At 43.7% G+C, this 18808-nt stretch overlaps 1 protein-coding gene across 4 annotated transcripts; it reads left to right on the plus strand.

The window, feature by feature from the left end:
• The first annotated feature begins 559 nt into the window (after positions 1-559).
• fxr2 (FMR1 autosomal homolog 2) lies at positions 560-16899 on the plus strand. Of its 4 annotated transcripts, none has more exons than XM_061710721.1 (17): positions 560-1155; positions 5722-5774; positions 6590-6683; positions 7043-7114; positions 8324-8472; positions 8637-8730; positions 9044-9160; positions 9369-9539; positions 9630-9708; positions 9856-10013; positions 10342-10428; positions 13152-13371; positions 13480-13659; positions 14450-14644; positions 14750-14857; positions 14943-15046; positions 15150-16899. In XM_061710721.1, the coding sequence occupies exons 1-17, from the start codon at positions 1048-1050 to the stop codon at positions 15258-15260; spliced, it is 2100 nt and encodes a 699-aa protein (XP_061566705.1). In that variant the 5' UTR covers positions 560-1047; the 3' UTR covers positions 15261-16899. The 4 variants fall into 4 exon arrangements, with proteins under 4 accessions (XP_061566705.1, XP_061566706.1, XP_061566707.1 ...); XM_061710722.1 differs by having other exon boundaries at positions 14958-15046; XM_061710723.1 differs by having other exon boundaries at positions 9856-9965.
• The last annotated feature ends 1909 nt before the right edge of the window (positions 16900-18808 follow it).

Consider the following 18808-nt stretch of genomic DNA (forward strand, 5'->3'; position numbering starts at 1 on the left):
TATAATGTATAGGAATATTATCATATATAGTATATTTATACTACTATAAATAGTGGTATAGGTATATTATAAATTATAAAGTCGTTGCAAACTATTAGTTGGTGGTCAGGGTCCCTTAATCTCTGGTGTTTCATTCACTTAATAAAATTAGATATCCAAAACCAAAGCAGTGTTTCCCTCTCCTGTCATTTCTGCTAAGTGATGTAACTTTTGCTTGATGTATAGTATTTTATAGTAACTAAGCTGTAGTGCTGTTTACACAATAGCTGGTGGTCCTCCTCGCTCATCAATGAGTGGGCAAAATTTACCTCGGCAGCCAGTCAGTTCGAGTACAATTATAATTGACACCGAAAAAAACCAATAGATAACGTGTAGGTGCGACGTTCTGTATCTCACTGGCCGCACCGGTGGACCAACCCTTATTTGCCTAGCCAATCAACGCCAGCGTGAGTTGATTGACGTGGCATTCATCCAATCAGAATCCCGGATTCCCCCAGGGGGGCGGGTCTTAGCCTTGGAGGGGTGGGGTATCCGAGGTCATTCAGTCCCTGTGATTCACTCCGTCGGCGTGTGTTTGAGGGACGGCTGGCTGCATCCGCGAGGAGTCGCCGGGCAGGAGCAGGGCATTTTTAAACGCAGTTTTTCGGGGGTGGAGAAGAACCGACAATTACCGCCGCAGACTTGACGAGACGACGCCCGGCGAACGACGACTTTGCTCGGCCGTTATTTCACCGCGGAGACTGCGCCACACGGTGTAGTAGAGACTTAGCCCGCTAGCAAGGCGAGGACCACGGCGGCGGAGAAAACCCCCTCCATCCCCGGGCAGCGCCTCCTCCAGCTCCCCCGTCGACGTCTAAACCCCTAAAACCCGAGTTTTAACCCCCACCCCCCACCCCCCCTTAACCCCCCATCACCTCTGCCCCCTTCCCTTCCCCTCCACCCGGAACACTGGACATCCACAAGCGGCCGGGCAGCGGCGAGGCGCCGGCCAAGCTGGGGCTGGTTCCAGGCTCCCCGGAGCCGCAGGGAGGAGCCGCCGCCGTGCCGATGCCCGCGCCGGTGCCAGTGTCGATGCCGGCGGCGACCGCGGAGTCGGCGGCGGGGATGGACGGGCTGGCCGTGGAGGTGCGCGGCTCCAACGGGGCCTTCTACAAGGTAACCGGACTATGAGGGTTATTAGTTGGGTAAATACCCGGCTCCTGCCCCCCCACACCCCCCACACCCCCAGATCCAGACCCAGACCGGGGCCTGCAGGAGCAGCAGGGCTGGATCAGGGCTGGAGCAGACATGGGTCTGGGCTTCAGGAGGATGGCCACGGCTAGCTGGGGCTAGCAGGGAAAGCTGCACACACTTGTCATCACCACGTCTGGCCTGCATTGGTCCATTATGGTGATGGTTTTTGAACGCAGGCTCGCTGGTTGCATGTGGTGTCGGACGAGCCAGGGCGAGCAGTTTTACTGCTTGTCCAACAACCAGAGGTGTCAAAAGTATTCACATTCATCACTCAGGTAGAAGTATAGATACTAGAGTTTAAAAATACTCCTGTAGAATTTGAAGTATCATCTCAAGTGTTTTACTCGAGTAAAAGTATAAAAGTACTGGTTTCAAAACTACTTAAAGTATAAAAGTAATGTAAGGGGGAAAAAAGCCATTAAGGACAAAAGCCATTGAAAATGAATGCATCTTAGTATAATTCAAATATATTAAAGAACCATATATGTGTACTATTGAGCATTAACATGTGTTTCAGAGAGCAGAAGATATGATGACTAGTTGCCTATAAGTATTGTAATGGTTCAAAAAGTCAAACTTCAGAGGCATGTTATCATTTATCCTAACCTTTATTGGAATGTACATCCAAGTTTAGTTGCAGGAATCTGAGGGCAAAGGATGTAAGAACAAAACTGGACAAACCAAATTCACTCTATCCGGATGGAGCAATTTAACTGGATAGTTGTTTTTTTTAAGGCCAAAATGAAACAAAATGAGTAACGAGACGAAATGTAAGGAGTAAAAGTAAAAAGTCGTCTGAAAAATGACTCCAGTGAAGTATAGATAACCAAAATTTCTACTTAAGTAAGGTAACAAAGTATTTGTACTTCGTTACTTGACACCTCTGGCTGTCCAACAACACATGCAACCAGTGAACTGCTGATCACACAGCTGATGTGATTGCTCCATCAGAGATCACACACACCTCACAATTAAGCCCCCAATCAACATTTGATAGCAGAGCTGCACGTGAACACTTTCTGTTTCAGTTCAGCTTGATTGTCAGGAGAAACTACGCTCTGATGTTCACTTCAGCTCTTTGTTTGGAAGAGAGTGAACACTGAAAGTGAAACTTGGGGGACTCCATAATGAGTGTTGCATGTCTGTACTGTCCTCGCTGAGGTGTGTTAACTCCAACTAATACGGTCAGCTAAACTTTCTAAGAATAACGGGAATTATTTTTGTAGATTTATTTTCACTCTTCACATTGTACTGAATCCTCATTTGGATGATAAAGAGAGATGAAGAGAGTGAAACTAGGAGAAAAACAACAAAATAATGTAATCAGTTAACCACATAGTTTCCATGAACGTTAGTTACAGCTATGTAAATTACTAAACAGCTTAAATGAATGGTGACACTAACATTTTTATCTATAGAGAGTACGAGTAAAGGCCATGCACGTTTTAAGCACACACCCGGGTCTCCTTAAGAAATGTAGGGTATGACAGACACGGGGGTTTCTTTTTATTACTTTTGATTAAGCATACTTATTTGCTTAGTGCTATGTCTTTTATGTCTTCAACCTTTCAGCTGGACATTCAACCACGCCACAGTTTAGTGGTGATCCTATATTTACTCCCATGCTGCTTCACCTGTTGTTCATTTTTACTGGGTGACAGTTTGACTCTGGCGTGAATGAACATTTTCCATTTAACTCTGTTACGCCTGTTATCTCACAGCTCTCGTTTTGTCCAGGACACGGACACATGGCAGTCTCTGACATTTTTAAATGTCATTTTCCAGGTTATATTTTGTACTTGTAAGGAGAGGGAACAAAAGCTTTGCCACATTTTTACCCCCCCTGTTGTGACTGAAGCACAAAAATACCCCCGATAGCGTATCCATTTCTTGACCCAGTTGGAAAACATTTTGAGGTGGAAGAGAGATTCTAGGAAGAATTTGTAAGGACGACTGCTGCAGAATACAGAGTTCGACCAGCTCTTATGATTGTCGCTCGGATACTCCTGGATCATTGTCAGTTAGGATCCTTAGTAAGCCATCCACACAAGTCTTTGAATAGACTGCTTTTTCCTTATGAATGATGGTGATGATGTAGCTTCACAAAACCTAGTGAAATACAGCGTCTGTAAGAAAAATAATAGTTTGTCCTGTTTAGCCTCTCGTGTTTGGAGTTGTTCTCTGCAGCATCAACACTTCAGCTTCGTATTTAGAAAACGTGTTCCTCCATCTCATTTATTTGTGTGAGAGCCGTTACAGAGCCACTACCTCTGGTCATATGGTATTTGTCACCATGTGGACCTACACGTGGCCTCATCTTGATGACGAAGTGATTTCATCATAAAGCTTCTCCTGAACAACCGTCTTTCCATCAGTTGTGTAATAGAAAGTCCTAAAATGAGGACTTGCTTGACTTTTGACACGGTAGATCCTTGACAAAGATTAAACTGTATGAAAAAATGAAAAAACAAACCCAGTACTGAGAAGTCTCAAACCTGTATTCTCGGTAATAGTCGGCAGCACGTCCTGTGGTTCATTAATTTGGTTTATTAGCTCCGCTATATACAGTATATTCCTGGCAAGTCTGTGGTCTCACTTGCTGTTTTCACAGAACAGTGGTGACACATCTGTGCTTTTAAAGTAATTTTTTGCAGTTTTTAGCTGCTCTGTCACCTCTGCCACAATGGCTATTGTATCTTTGTGATCCAATGTCATTACTATTCATGTATGATATAGCAACACAGAGCAATACAGTCATCACAAGAAACCACTGGGATGGGAGTAATTTTTGGCGTTTGTAGGGGCGGTAGACCGCAAGAGCTGGACAGTACTCCAAAAATACAAAGATATTACGGCAATTCAAATTATAGCCGATATAACATGAAGAGACTCCTGTGTAGCTTTAACAAAAAAAAAACAAAACAGTTTTTCATTTGACTGTTGCAATTATGGTAAAGGCTAAACAGACTCAAATGTGGGATCAAACTATTCCATGCCTCCTTAAACACACATGCACACGACTTCCCCTTTGTGACTACTTGATTTGCTGGCTCAGAAGAGTATCAGTGGCCCAACAGCTACGAGACACCCCACTTCAAACTCCTTGCACATAGACACTCCTGTTGCAACAAATGTGCACCAGTCCCACCGTGAACAGCCCTTTCCAAAGGGGCTTGTTTGTTTGAGGTCGTGTTGATGGCAGGATTACCTTAACCAGCTATAACCTTGATTTACAGCAAGAGATTAATGTATAATCAAATATTTGAGTTGATCATTTTGTAAGAACAATAATAATCATAATTGCCATTCACAGCTGAATAAAACTAAAAGGACTGTCATGTTTTAATGTTGTTTTTTCACACTCTGAAGTGGGGCCTGTTTTTCCCGAGATGCTATACTTGTATTTAACTCGGCCCATTTCGGTAAGACCTCTGACGGCCATAATCTGACATATTGTATATTTAACAAAAAAAAAGCACTTGTTAAGGATTTTTTTTTTAATTTTAAAGCACCAACTAATGAGCTACATGTTCTTAGGAGAGTTTATGGATAAAAACTAGTTTTTAAACTGCAGATGCTTGTGTACGTATCACCACGGCATCCAATGTTTGTTTGGTCTTTGAGTTGAACAAAAGACAGTAGTGATTACTGTTGTCAACCACTTAGTATGAAGAATCCAGAAATGTCTACATGATGATTATTCTTGATTTAGACCCAATCCCTAGCTAAAACGGAGGTAGCACGGAGCCAGCAGGTGAAACCACACCAGCATTTCCAGCACCCAGAGCACGCTTGCAACTGCAGCTACTACCTAATCCCTCTGTCCCATATATGGCAGCGTGTCTATGCATCGCGTCACGCCCACCAGTTAGTGCCAGTCCTGTTTTTGCTCAGCACTGGGGGGGGTGTTGCTTAACTTCATGGAATGATGTGACAGATTTGTGAATGGCCACGATGATCAAATGACATGAACTCTCTCGTAATAGCTGCCCGTGTGAGATCCTAGCATCTCTCCATATAGGCTGAGCAAAATGAGGGCTGGTCTTCCTTTTCCATGCGTCTTTATAAATATTCCTCGTGCCAAACAATTGTCGTCACGTTTACACACAAGGAATTGGCTTATCGTTTCAATCCTGCTGGTATTGTGTTGATGTGTGTTCGAGACGGGGAGATTTCCAGGCTGCTTGTGCTGTCACGAGGAGTCAGTGTTCCTCGGCACTTTATCTGGCACAAGATTCACAGCCAGAAAATTGTGTCACAGACACAAGTGATGCCTTGGCTTCCCAAAAAAAAGGCCTAGATGCTCCTTTTGTTGTCGGTTTTTTTTTCCTATAGCAATGGTCACGGTATTTGGTACAGCATGGCTCACGAGCCAGTCGTCAGTGTTGTTTCTGTAAGGTCAAACACCCCCAGTCCCCCCCCTCTCGTCTCTGTGTTGCTGCTCTTCATTCATGGGAACTAAATTATTTCTTTTTTTTTTTTTCCCAGGGTTTTATCAAAGATGTCCACGAAGACTCACTCACAATTGTATTTGAAAACAAGTAAGTTTTCTCTTCCTGTTTACCTCTCAACATCTTGTGGTCAATAGTGTTTACATAACTCAGAGTAACCTTGAGTAGGAGGAAATACGACTGGCCCAGGATTGTGCCTGAGGCGTTTAAAAGTCTCCTCTTCAGCAACCTGTGCTTGGGACACAGCTGTCCTTACGTGTCTTAAACAGTTTTTATTCATTTGTAGTTTTTTAATCCTCCTCTGCTGCTCCTCCCTGACACTGCCAGACTTGTGGCATGACTTCCTTTACTTTTAGACCCACATTTTGTCCCTTACTACCACCCATCCCTCTGGTCTCTTTATATCTACATGGCTCAGAGTGTAGATCGGGGCCCTGCTAAAAATAGTCATTCAAGGTATGTGATGTGGGAGGGATGGTAGTATGCAGCGGTTCGCTCCCCCTTCTTCAAATTTTACGTTCTCTTGGCACATGTAGGTCCAACTGGTTGTAAATGAATGAAGGAGTTATAACCCACTCGTTGTCCTACGACTAGAAAAGGCCCCAGTAAACAGATCTGGCTGGGAGTCTAGTGTAGTATTAATGTTTATGATACTGTGTCGAGCTTTTTTTAAGTTATCCAATGACAGAGGAACTATACATTGATCACAATCAGTTAAATTTTTTAAACATCCTCGCTTATTTATTTTTCTTTTTCCAATTTTTTTTTTAATGTTCCCGCATATAGTGAAGAAATGCATGGGCATCTGTTCCCAATGAGCTAAACATGATTTCTGCAAAAGTATTGAGTTTGAGCTGTGATTAATGCTGATAAATAATTGTTTAATTTTGTCCATCTTGCTATAGTTGGCAGCCAGAGAGACAGTTACCTTTCAGCGACGTGCGGTTGCCTCCTCCAACTGACTACAACAAGGACATCGGTGAAGGCGATGAGGTGGAGGTGAGGCCCGCCGCCGTGCTTCTGTTCGGCAGTTGAGAGTCTGGACTCGATCATGGCGTCATTGATCCCTAACTGACTAATTATCTTGTCTTGATTCCCCTGATAAGTCAAGTGCGTTGACCATTTCGTTGGGGGAAGTTGAGCATACAGTAACATTTTAAAGTAATTTTCTAATCACAAGTCAGCGTTTCTATAGATTTTTGTTATTTTTAAGTATGAAATCGTGAAAAATGCATCTGGATATTGTTAACCAGCACATAGCTACCTGGAATGCCTCTTGTCTGCTTTCCTGAATGATGGAGCGCTGGTACGATTGTATGGCTTGTTCAGCGTTTGACTCCCGGTGTCTCTCCCTGCAGGTCTACTCCAGGGCCAATGAACAGGAGCCATGCGGGTGGTGGCTGGCACGGGTCCGAATGATGAAGGGAGAGGTAAGTGGCTGATGAGAGCTAATCTTATGAGAAGGGAGATAAAGGGGTTAAGGTTTAAAAAAGGGAAGAAAAAAAACAACTCCCTTTTTTTAGTGCCTAATTAACAGAATGAGTCACCATAAAAACAAATTGCTGACAATATCCTCTTTACTTTAGATTTTATAGATAATTATTTCACGTCTGCGTGTCTCGATTAATTCAGATGCAATTGTGATAACTCTGAACTGCGTTGCTGCAGATTTATCCTGCTTTATCTTTTTAATGTGCATGAGGAAATTTAAACTACCATAACTAATAAACGGACTATTTAGATGTTGTTTTTTTCTCCCGTTTGGGTCTAATTGGCCTAAACTGGACCATAGCTTGGGTATTTTACATGCATTAGAAATTATTGAATAACTAGCTCCTAAAATTAACTTTTAAATTTCCTGGAGTTGCTTCCTTGAAAGGGACAAACTTAGCTGAAAAGGTCAGGTTAGGCTGTACGATCGTTTGTTTACTCTAAACCTCGGTATGTATCATGGCGATGGGTCGACGCCGTCGCGTCAACGCCGAGTCCTGTTGTGTTGCTGCTAACGGTTTGTTGAGCTCTGGATAAGACGGGGGTTTATGTGGAGCAGTGAGGGACGTCCTGACCCCACCGGGTCTGACTGCACACGCCCGTGCTTTTGTCTTCAACTCGTGTTAAGCCCCAACTTGTGTTGATGTATTATGTTTGTTTTCTTTTAAATTTAAAATGTGACCCTATACACGGTCTCGGCTAGCAGCACACGCTGCGGGCTTGTGAGTGGGCTGTGGGAAGCTCTGATTTGTGATGCGGCCGAGCCCGGGGAGCTGCTGCCGGTGTAGTGCTGTTATTTGGAGCAGTCTGATAAGAGCCTACAGGAATGTCGAGCATTGACTGATGGCTTTAATTCAGTCCTTTGAGCGTGGAGGGCAGCGTTCATCTCACTGCTGCACATTGACATGGTTCTTTATTTATGTTCTGTCTGCATCTTATTCTGGTTGCACCTTCTTGGCTTTGTTTTAGCTGATACTTCTGGGTTTGATTACATTAATTCTCATATTTTGACTATTTCTGCTAGCTGAAAGCGAACTGCGGGCCTCGTTAGTTTTCTTTTTGTTGACAGCTAGTTCAGACACAAGCAGCTCTTATATTTCTGGTCCTGTTGTTGTTATATATATATCTATCCCATCTGTTGCTTTCAGTTCTATGTAATTGAATATGCGGCATGCGACGCCACATACAATGAGATCGTCACAGCAGAGCGCATCAGGCCACTCAACCCCAACAGTCCTTCCTCTCGAAACACTTTCCACAAGGTCCCCATCGCCGTCCCCGAAGACCTGAGGGAGATGTGAGTCTGATGGTGTCAAGTCGCATGTTGTTAATCACATTGCACGCCGATTTTAGTTTGCATGAACTTAAAAGTTCGACGTTTTAGATGTGACGTCAGCAGTGAGATTGTTACCCTGGTCCTAATTGACAATGAGATTAACGTTGACGTTTTCTTTTTGACAGTTGTGCAAATGACAACATCCACAAAGACTTCAGGAAAGCTATCGGAGCCAACTGCATCTTCTTCAGTGCCCAAACACATGAACTCATCGTGCTGGTTAGTACACGTCAGCTCAGCACCGAGTTCATAGCTCCATTAATTAAAAACCTGAGCCTTCATGTCAGAGGAATTTATTTTTGTATTTTGTTCAGTGTGGACTTCTTTTTTTAAATTTCTAAATGCAACCGAAGATCACGGCTTGTTCCGACGTGTTCTCCCACCTTTTTTGGGGCTTTTTTCCCCCCATGGGTGTCATTTTTTAAAGTGTTTTGTCTTTATTTTCTACTTTCTGTGCTCATCAAAAGCTCAACGGTTGTGCTCTGAAGTAGGTTTTAATCAAAACATCACCTCTCTTTGCTTTTTTTACCAGTCTACAAATGAGACGACGGTGAAGCGTGCAACTCTTCTGAGTGACATGCATTTCCGCAGCATCCGTACCAAGCTTATTCTAATGTCGCGCAACGAAGAGGCCACTAAACATTTGGAGGTAAATGCATTTTAAGACATCCATAATTACTGCAGTAAACCATAATACCCACCGGGCTATCGGGTTCCCGTGTCTCCCCTAAACTGACTGTTTTAGGTCATCGCATGGGGCTCTTTAATAATCTGATGTCAGAACTGCTTTCTTCATGCTAAATATCAGTACAATGAAGCAAGCATGTGATATCTATATCTGCGTTACCTTTTCTTAGACAAGTAAGCAGTTAGCGTCGGCTTACCAAGAGGAGGTCAGAGTCAGAGAGGACCTGATGGGCCTCGCCATTGGTTCCCATGGTGCCAACATCCAACAAGCGAGGAAGGTTCCCGGCGTCACGGCCATCGAGCTGGAGGAGGAAAGCTGCACATTCAGGATCTACGGAGAGGCAAGTCCTTTCGACCGCATGCACTCTCACCCCTGTGCTAGCTCCGGTTCCTTGATTGACGTTTCCGTTCTTGTTTGCGCCGTGTTGCAGACCCCCGAGGCAGTGAAACAGGCGAGAGAGTATCTCGAGTTTAAAGAAGACTACTTTCAGGTACCCAGGAACCTTGTAGGTAAGTGAGCGTCTTCACAGTTGTTCATTTAGTTGTTTGAAACCTCACATATCTTCTACTTACACATGCATATTTCATTATTATGACATTCTTTTACACTTTTCCTTTCTTTTTATCTCGTGTCCCTGTTCACTTTTCCTCCTAAAGGCAAAGTTATTGGCAAGAACGGCAAAGTCATCCAGGAAATAGTGGACAAGTCAGGTGTGGTCCGCGTCAGGATCGAAGGAGACAACGACAAAAAACTTCCCCGGGAGGAGGTAGGCAGGCAGGGCGCTGGCAGAGACGACACTGCCGGCAGCAAAGAGGTGAATGGACCGTTCGACCGCTGACCCCGTCCCCCGACACACCAGCTCACCCCCTCACTGCCGGGTGCAGACGCCTCGCGTGCCTCGTCTGCTTTGACGCAGTTCCATGTAGCTGCTTTTGTCCGTTCCGTCTTCTCCGTCACTTATGCTTTTTGTTGCTTTCAGCACACGCGCTCATGCACATTATGTCCGTTATGTTAAGCGTGTGAGCATTTAGCTCTCAACTATCTTGATGGTTGCTGTGTTTCTGTTGAATATGCTGGATATGGCTTTCTTGAAAGGGTGCGACGCTGGAGTCCTGACTCCTTTTTCTTCTCTCCTCTGCTAGGGCATGGTTCCCTTTGTGTTTGTTGGAACTAAGGAGAACATCAGCAATGCCCAAGCTCTGTTGGAGTACCATGTGTCCTATCTTCAGGTTGGTTGAGCTCCCGTTTTCACCAATAGAGGGCGACACCAGTCAGTCTGAGTCTGTTTCTCTTAAAAGATGTGTGTGGCTTTACCATTTCTGTCCCGGTTTTGCTTCTTTTAAATATGTGAATGTGTATATTTACCAGGATGGGAAATGCATTTCTCTGAACCACAGGTCTTTTAGATGGACGTGAGTGTAGGGTTGTCACATATTGGTCACCTGTCTCCCACCTATCTCGTACCACATGTCTCAAGCTGCTGAGTGCACCTCATTTTGTCCTTACCTCATGTGCTTTTATAAATAGGCTCTCTCAGTGGGCTGGGGTGAGGGGGAACACCAGAGTATAGATTACCAGCTATCTGGACCCTCAACTCTCAAAAATAGCCCCAAGCCCCCTGCCCTGCCTCTCCTCCTTCACACCTCCTTTGAGCTTCAGCTGTCATTGGTGGAGTCAGCTGTCACACTCTCCTCCAAGAAGCTGCTGTCAGGCCACTGCTGCCATTAAAACACCGTTGCTCGCTAGTCTCAGCCATCACGGTGGCACGTTTGAATTGTGATCTTTTCAAATAAGCATATTGTGTTATAAGAGGCTAGATAAACTGAAACATTGTAATGTATTTATTACTTGTAGCAAGTTGGTTCAATTACAGACTATATTAGTCATAGGTAATCCTCAGCAATATGATGGATTCAGCACATGGGCACATGGGTAATCCTATCTAAAACATTTTGAGATCTGTGACTCAAAGGGGTGGGATGACATCTGAGCCAGTAAACGGGACTGTGTGGCTCCTTTAGCTGTTCTTAAAAGACCGACTCGGAGCGGTAGTAGTTTCGTCCCGTAAGATTTAAACACTGCTACACACAAAGTTACTCCTCAGTCCAGTTTTCACCTTAAATTCAGCAGCGACTTCAGAAATGTGAAATATCTTATGCCAGCAGTGTAGGAATGGCCGCGTTGACAGGTGCAGCTGCTCGACTGCTTCAGAACTTAACCCAGTGAGCAGGTCACCAACTGTTTAAAAGGCTGGTGGTTCACAGCCAGAGATGCAACACTGCCACCTAGTGGCCAGCCATCAGGCCTGAACACAAACCAGTCCAGCTCCAGAGTATTACACAGATTCAGTATTACAGCTAGGCCAATGCAGCTTTTCTTCTTTTTTTTTCTTCATCCTTCAAGGGGGGGGGGGTGTCGGTACTGAAAATATTTAATGCCTCATGATCAGCTGATTAAATATGGGAAATGATTTGACCAATTAAAAAAAAAAAAGACAATGACACATTTAATCCTTTTCTGAACGTGTGGGTGAAATCATGAGATTACATGATGTAATTTAGTTTCACCCAAAAAAAATTAATTCACCCATAATCTGACTACTTTTAGCACATATATCTCCTAAACATGCTACGTGTAGGCATGGGACGATATGAAAATTTAATATCACGATATTAGTGGACAAAAATATCACGATATTATCACGATATTAGCGTGTCGCTTATAAAATTCTTAAAATGCAAGGAAAAACACTAACCGTGGATCCACTGGTTCCTTCAGAACATTTATTCTCAAATCATTCTCAACACAGTGACACTTGAGGTAGAGAACAAATAGTGTACTGTAAATGTTATGCATTACAAAGTGTAAACTATAGTACCGGTACTTATTTGAACTTTCTTTTTTTGTAAGAAAATACTTCCCTGAGAGTCGAAAGAAATAAGTGACAAATAGAAATAAAGTGACAAAGTAGAACCAAATGCACACTGATTGTATTAATCTCTGAAACTTTAACAGTGGCTGGCTGCCTGCTACTTAGTACGGCTCTCTGGAAAAATAATAAAATAAAGGCACTGCTCTGTAGTATACAAAACAAAAGCTGCATGGCCAACACAAAGATTGAGTGAAAATAAAGTGCCACAGTAGTCAAATGCACACGGATTGTACTACTCTCTGAAAAAATATTAAATAAATAATAATAATAAATAATATTAATAAAATACATGAAAAAATAACACTGGCTTCTACCTGGCTGGTAGCCTTGTGTGACCAAAAAAAAAAAAAAAATTGGCGATAATTACAGTACCCCACGATAACGTTATCGCAGCCGTTTTTTATCGCGATATACGATAATATCGTATATCGCCCCATGCCTAGCTACGTGTACTAACTAGTGGGGATAAAAGCAGAGGGAATTATTATATATTCATTATATTATAATGTATATTATCTTTAAAATTGAATATACAATTTGACATACATTTCAACACAATCCCACCCCACAGACAACCCCACCCCATTTCACCACCACACGTCGACATTACATCACAGGTTCAGCAGTAAATGTGATATTAGATTTTTTTTTTTTCTTAAACAAACAAACAAAACACAAATTAAGTTAACAAAACAAACAAAAATAAGAAGAAAAAAAGGGAAAGGAAAGAAGGAGGGGTTACATCTATACAGTACATTGGAAATGTCTGAGTCATCTATCTTTTCAACCTGATCTAGAACTGGTTTCCATATAGAATAGAAGTTGAGGGCACAGCCTTTTGTAACATATTGGATCTTTTCTAAAGTCAGATGGTGCAGAAGATCTCTGATCAGTACTGAAAATATTAAATAGCTCATGATCAGCTGATTAAAATGGGAAAGGATTTGACCAATTGGGTTTCACCCAAAAGTTTTTAGTGCACCCTTAATCTGACATCTTCATCTGTTTTGCTGAACACAGGAGGTGGAGCAGCTGCGCCTTGAGCGGCTCCAGATCGACGAGCAGCTCCGTCAAATCGGTGTCGGGTACCGCGCGCCCCCTAATCGAACCGGGGGCCCTGGTGGCGAGCGGGAAAAAGGATACCTAACTGACGAGAGCAACAACTCGCTCCACACCTCGCGTACCTACGGAGGCCGCGGCAGGGGGCGGAGAGCCTCCAACAGCCAGTACTCTGGATATGGTGAGAGTGTGTTTTCAAACTTTAACAACACAACAGAAGCCAGTTAAGTTGAAACGCACCTCCCCAGGGCTGTGCAGTCTTCGTGACATCTGTAACTCCCTGATGCAGGCACAAACTCTGAACTTTCCAACGCCTCCGAGTCGGAGGACGTAAATGAGCGAGACCAGAGGCCCCGCGGCATCGGCAGTGACGAAAGAGGCTCCCGAAGGGGTGGCAGGGGCCGCGGCTCCAACTCGGGGCGCGGCCGCGGGGGCCCTGGATCCAAGACTTCCAACTCCATCAGTTCAGGTACAGCACGCACCCTAGGGATGGGAATTGATACGATTTTTACGATTCCAATTCCATTTTCGATTCTGCTTAACGATTCAGTTCTTTATCGATTCTCATTTGGGGAAAAAAGGACAACAATGAGGCAAATGGCGTCAATATGATAGGCAGCGTTCTTTAGTTCATTAGTTACCAGCAATATTATTAGCTAAGGACTAGCTAATGTTGCTGCTGCTGGGCTGAGAATTACTGACATTAGTCCAGAGCGGATCGAAAACGCGACATTCATTGATTGTTATTGCTGCTGTGTACACAAATGTTTTTGCATGTTGGTAGTATTTCCTTCCTTTCCTTCACTTAGCAAGTATTTCAAGTTGCCCTGTTGCCTCTTTTTTTTACTGAAATGTAACCAGACTATTGAGCGTTTGTATTGCTTGGGTGCCATGTTTACTATTTGCTTATGCAACATCTGTAATGACATCATTCGCTCCCACTTCACACAAATTTGCAAACGATTCCAAGGAATTGAAACACTGCGAACCGGTTCCGAACAAGAACCGGTTCTCGATTCCCATCCTTAATGCACCCCCACACTTTGAGATCTTTCACAAGTAAGCGTTGCACCAGTGTCATCAAATTCATTATCAGCTGTACATTAACAGCAGCGTCAGTGCTCTGTCTGAGAGCTACGACCCTGTAGCAGCAAAAATATGCCCAGTACACACTAATAAAAACGTTGCGTGTGTTTTAAAACGGCAAATAAATTAGAGTAGGCAAGTCCAGTGGTGATATTTCTTTGTGACGTCTCCAGTGCTGAGGGACCCGGACAGTAACCCATACTCTCTGCTGGAGGGAGAGGGAGAGCTGGCAGACACGGACGTGAGCGAGGGCACGGGGGGAGAGCGCCGCAGACGATCCAGGCGCCGCCGCAACGACCAGGAGCCCAGCGTGATGGATGCCGCCACAGAGTCGGACAGCCAGGCGGCCCCCAGTGAGAATGGGTTAGGTGAGAGCCTGAGCTACTCCTCTGAACACAATACCACAAAAAAAGTGGAGTTTTAAGGTTGAAAATCACAGACAGTAATTCAGATTTCTCTAATTGAACAATTAGATGAAGAGGCCCGACCTCAGCGCCGCAACCGAAGCCGCCGCCGCCGTAACCGTGGCGGTCGCCCAGAGGGAGGTTCGGCCAGCCGCGACAGACAGCCAGGGGAAAATGGTGCGTCTCAGTGCTTGAGTAGCTTGGATTTGTTTATTCTTCTCTGGCTGTGAATGCCGAACCCAAGGCTTGCTCTCGCTAACAGATTTCAATGTTCCAGTGACTGTCGCCGACTACATATCCCGTCCGGAGTCACAGAGCAGACAGAATCTACCCCAGAAGGAGAACCACGATGCTAACGAGCCCAAGGTAAACACCGAGACGCACGCGCCGAACTCGGCTTGACTGGCATGAATGAAACTATTGGCCGCTGATTCATACTGTATCCCCCTTCCTTCTTTTCCACCCGCAGGAGAACGGCACCAGTGCCAAGAAGGACGACCGAACGCCTTCCAAGCGTTCCCCCAGCAAAGGCATGACCTCAGCCAGCGAGAACCTGACTTTGGTCAACGGGGTCTCATAAAGACGTGAACCCCCCCCCCTAGCAAACACAAGTCTAGAGCAAGACTCCATGGCAAACTCTGTCCCTGCTTGCATTAACTTAAACCTTAAACAGATGAGTGAAAAGTACCTGACAAAATACCTGAAATCATACTATGAGAGTGAAAAAGTACAAAAAAAAACGACAAACGCATCTACTTAAAAACACGTTAACGGTGTATGCTATCCTATCTATCAGTACTTAGTGCTTATTTAAAAACACAACTAGCTTGCCAAAAAAGAGCTGGTGTATATGACTTGATTTCTAAAAATACTGAAATACGAAAACAGGACAAGACTTTTTTTGTTGTTTATATTTTTTTTTTCTTTTCTTTTCCAAATGGTTGTCTTTGTTCTTTTTGTTTTTAATTTTGTTCATTGTTTATCACTGGTTTGGACTCGGCGGTTGCTCTCTCACACAAAACGGATGCGTCTGAAATACTGTCGAGAGATGTGAGCCATTGGCGTGCGAGCAGATAGTCCAATAGCTTAACAATGTTCACACACTGAACCTGAGAGTGAATATGGACAGATTGGAATACTGACAGACATTGTGCCTTGAATTTGAAAATAATAAAATAAAAAAACTTGAGTTTTTTTTTTTTTTTTTTTCCTTCTTCTCCATTAAGGTTCTTTTTCTTTAGTGGAAGACAGAAAAAGAGGGAGAAGTACTCTTATTAGTTTTTGTTTTTCTTTAGTTTGAATGGAGGGAACAGACCTGTGAGGGACTGATGAGTGAATAGAGGATCCAGAAACGGGAGGATTAGGCGGCCGACGTGACGAAGGCGAAGTCTGGTGCCAAATACAAAATTCAAGGCGCTTGTCCTCATTCCATGTTGAGTGGTCAGTGTGGTTTGCGGATATGTTCATTTGACACATTGTGCAACCACAAAATTAACCTAGGAGGGGTGACTTAACAGCACACGACGAGGCCCGGGGGTGTCTAACAACTGGCCTCGAGGGCGCTTCTTCCCCCTCTAGTCTGACCTTGGTTCTTTCAAGGGTCCCGGGCTGTACCTGTAACCGGGACAGGCCCGGGCCAGGCAGATTGGAACTACAGACTTAATATAAAATAAAAAAAATCCAACCGAAAGGACTATGCCGTGCCTCTTTCTCTTCGTCAGAGGGGGTGGCGGTGCTCGCGTTCAAGCCACAACCCGTGTCTTGGTGAAACCACTGCAGCGCGCAGCTCCGGACGCCCGCGGAGACCACGCCCGCGGAGGCCACGACCCCGTCCGCGGCGGGCGCTGTTAGCAGGGAGGGGGGGGTGGGGGTCCCGGAGACTGCAGACTGTGAGATTGGGACAGCTTCAAATCAAATGAGAGCAATAGGACACACAGGGCCCACATTTACAGGTACACTCCAGAAGGCAAACGCACGTTGACACGGTCTCCCGCGTAGCGCAAAGCAGAGGACCCGAAAAAGAAAACTCTAAACAAACGAGGTGTCTGTCTTGTACCTGGCAGATGGGGTTGGTGTAATGGAGTACGAGACGGACTGGAGACCTCAGTGGCTCTCTGCTCATGTTGTTACTGTTGTCTTGGTTACCGCTCTCAATATTTTTTTTGTTGCCATTTCCACATCTTTAGAAAATATGAAATAAAACATTGAAGTGAAATCAACCTCTTCTGTGGAGACGAACATTGATTTCTCTGTCTTGTGGGTTTGCAGTCTATTTTTCTAACTTGCATGACATTTAGTTACCGAGTGGTAGATGGTGCCTGTCCCGTGCATGAGGAAAGGGTGTTATTAATCTGACTTACAAAGCCATTGTTTCATTCATTTGAATTGCTGCTAATGTACACACTGAATGTCCAACTAACACAGAACCTTTGCCTTGGTAAGAGAAACAACTTCATTTGTGACTGAATCAACTTTTTATTTTTGTTTTTACCTCCCCCACCCCACCCCCTCGCTCATCTGACCTGAACGTCCCACTTTGTCAGCAGATATGAGTCAGGAAGCGGCTCATTCCTTTTGAAGTCTCACAAAGTGTTAAAAATCCAAGGGCAACATTGTGCATAACAAGCAAGCGTCCATATGACCAAAGGTTTTGAGAGACAGATGAATGAGTGCGGTTCAGTCGAGATGACCCAGATGCTGCTGTTGTACGTTTCTGCTCACCTGTATGTTGTGTTTTTAGAGAATGAACAAGCACTTGGGTATTTGTACCTTGGTTCAGTTGCATGTGTATGAGTGGAGAATGAAGCCCTACCTGGTATGCTTGTTTGCCTATATACCTCATTGTGTGAGTTACTGTATCCCTTTATGTATCTGTATCCCTCATGTCGTGTTGAGAGTGCTGGGTGTGTGACTGTGTGTGTGTGTGTGTGGGTGGATGGTGGCTGTATAGTTGACTCCTCACTGTCAGACTTTGTCTCTGGTTTTCTCGCTCATGTTCTGATGGCAATAAAGGACTTTTCATTGTTTGGTATACCTTTTTTTTGTTTTGTTGTGGCAACAAATGTCACAGTCCACATTTGGCATAAAACTAACCACGGTGTGTTTGAGCTTTGTGCAGAACAAAACTGAGATGCTTAATAATTTCACATGGACCTCAACTGAGTGACTTTCAGAGTTAAAAAAGGGAATACATAATGAAGCGATCATATTGAATGTGGAGCAGCAGCAGCAAAGTGGATCTTTGACGTCTAGTAGTACAATACCTCATCGAAAATTCAACTTCATTCAATTATTGTGAAATTTCTATGAAGGCTTATGTTCAACAATCAGTTTTCAACAGCTTGTCATATGTTGTGATAGGAATTGTACCTTTTTTTTTTTTTTATTGGCTGACATTTTATTTTTGATAAAATGTTACTAAGCTAATTCATCAGGGTTGTTACATGATGCAGGATGAATTGGTGAATCCTGGTTTCAGTGAACGCCTCCAAGAGTAATCCTCATCCTTTTTCATTTTGTGGATAAGAGGCTTTTTTATTGTTTTAATTCTGTATTTACATGTAAACGAAACATTTTTTTTTTTATTTATGGAGGTTTGCAGCAGGATCTTGAGCCAAACCTTGTCGGACATTTGCAAGAGCAGAGGCATGTAACAGTTGTAGTTTTCAAATGTTCTGGAGTCGGAGGACTGAAGTAAAAATCTGAATGTATATTTTTATATTTATATTTCATGCTACGTTCACTGTCTACCTCTTTCAAAAAGACACCTTTTCTATGTAACAACATTTATATGACAACTCTGCTTAGTTGCTCTTGTTTTTCTCAAAAGCAGATAATGGAACAAGCAGAAAAGAATTTTTAAAACAATTTGTAGAAATAGTTTTTAGCAACTATTTTCTCTGATAACTGTAAAATGTGACTAATAACTGGCTGGAAAAAAGAGGGAAATGTTGTTTGAGTTGTTTTATGTGTGCTCAGGGAGATATCTGTCATTTTCCTCACCATTGCTCTGAAGCCAACATTACAAAGGGAATGAATAATGGGGATCCTTGAACAGCTCATTTCTTTTGACAACATGCCATCAAGTGTTTTAAAGAACAGAAAGCCCAGATCATACATAAAACATAC

The sequence above is a fragment of the Cololabis saira genome, chromosome 20, assembly GCF_033807715.1.
Source record: "Cololabis saira isolate AMF1-May2022 chromosome 20, fColSai1.1, whole genome shotgun sequence".
NCBI lineage: Eukaryota > Metazoa > Chordata > Actinopteri > Beloniformes > Belonidae > Cololabis > Cololabis saira.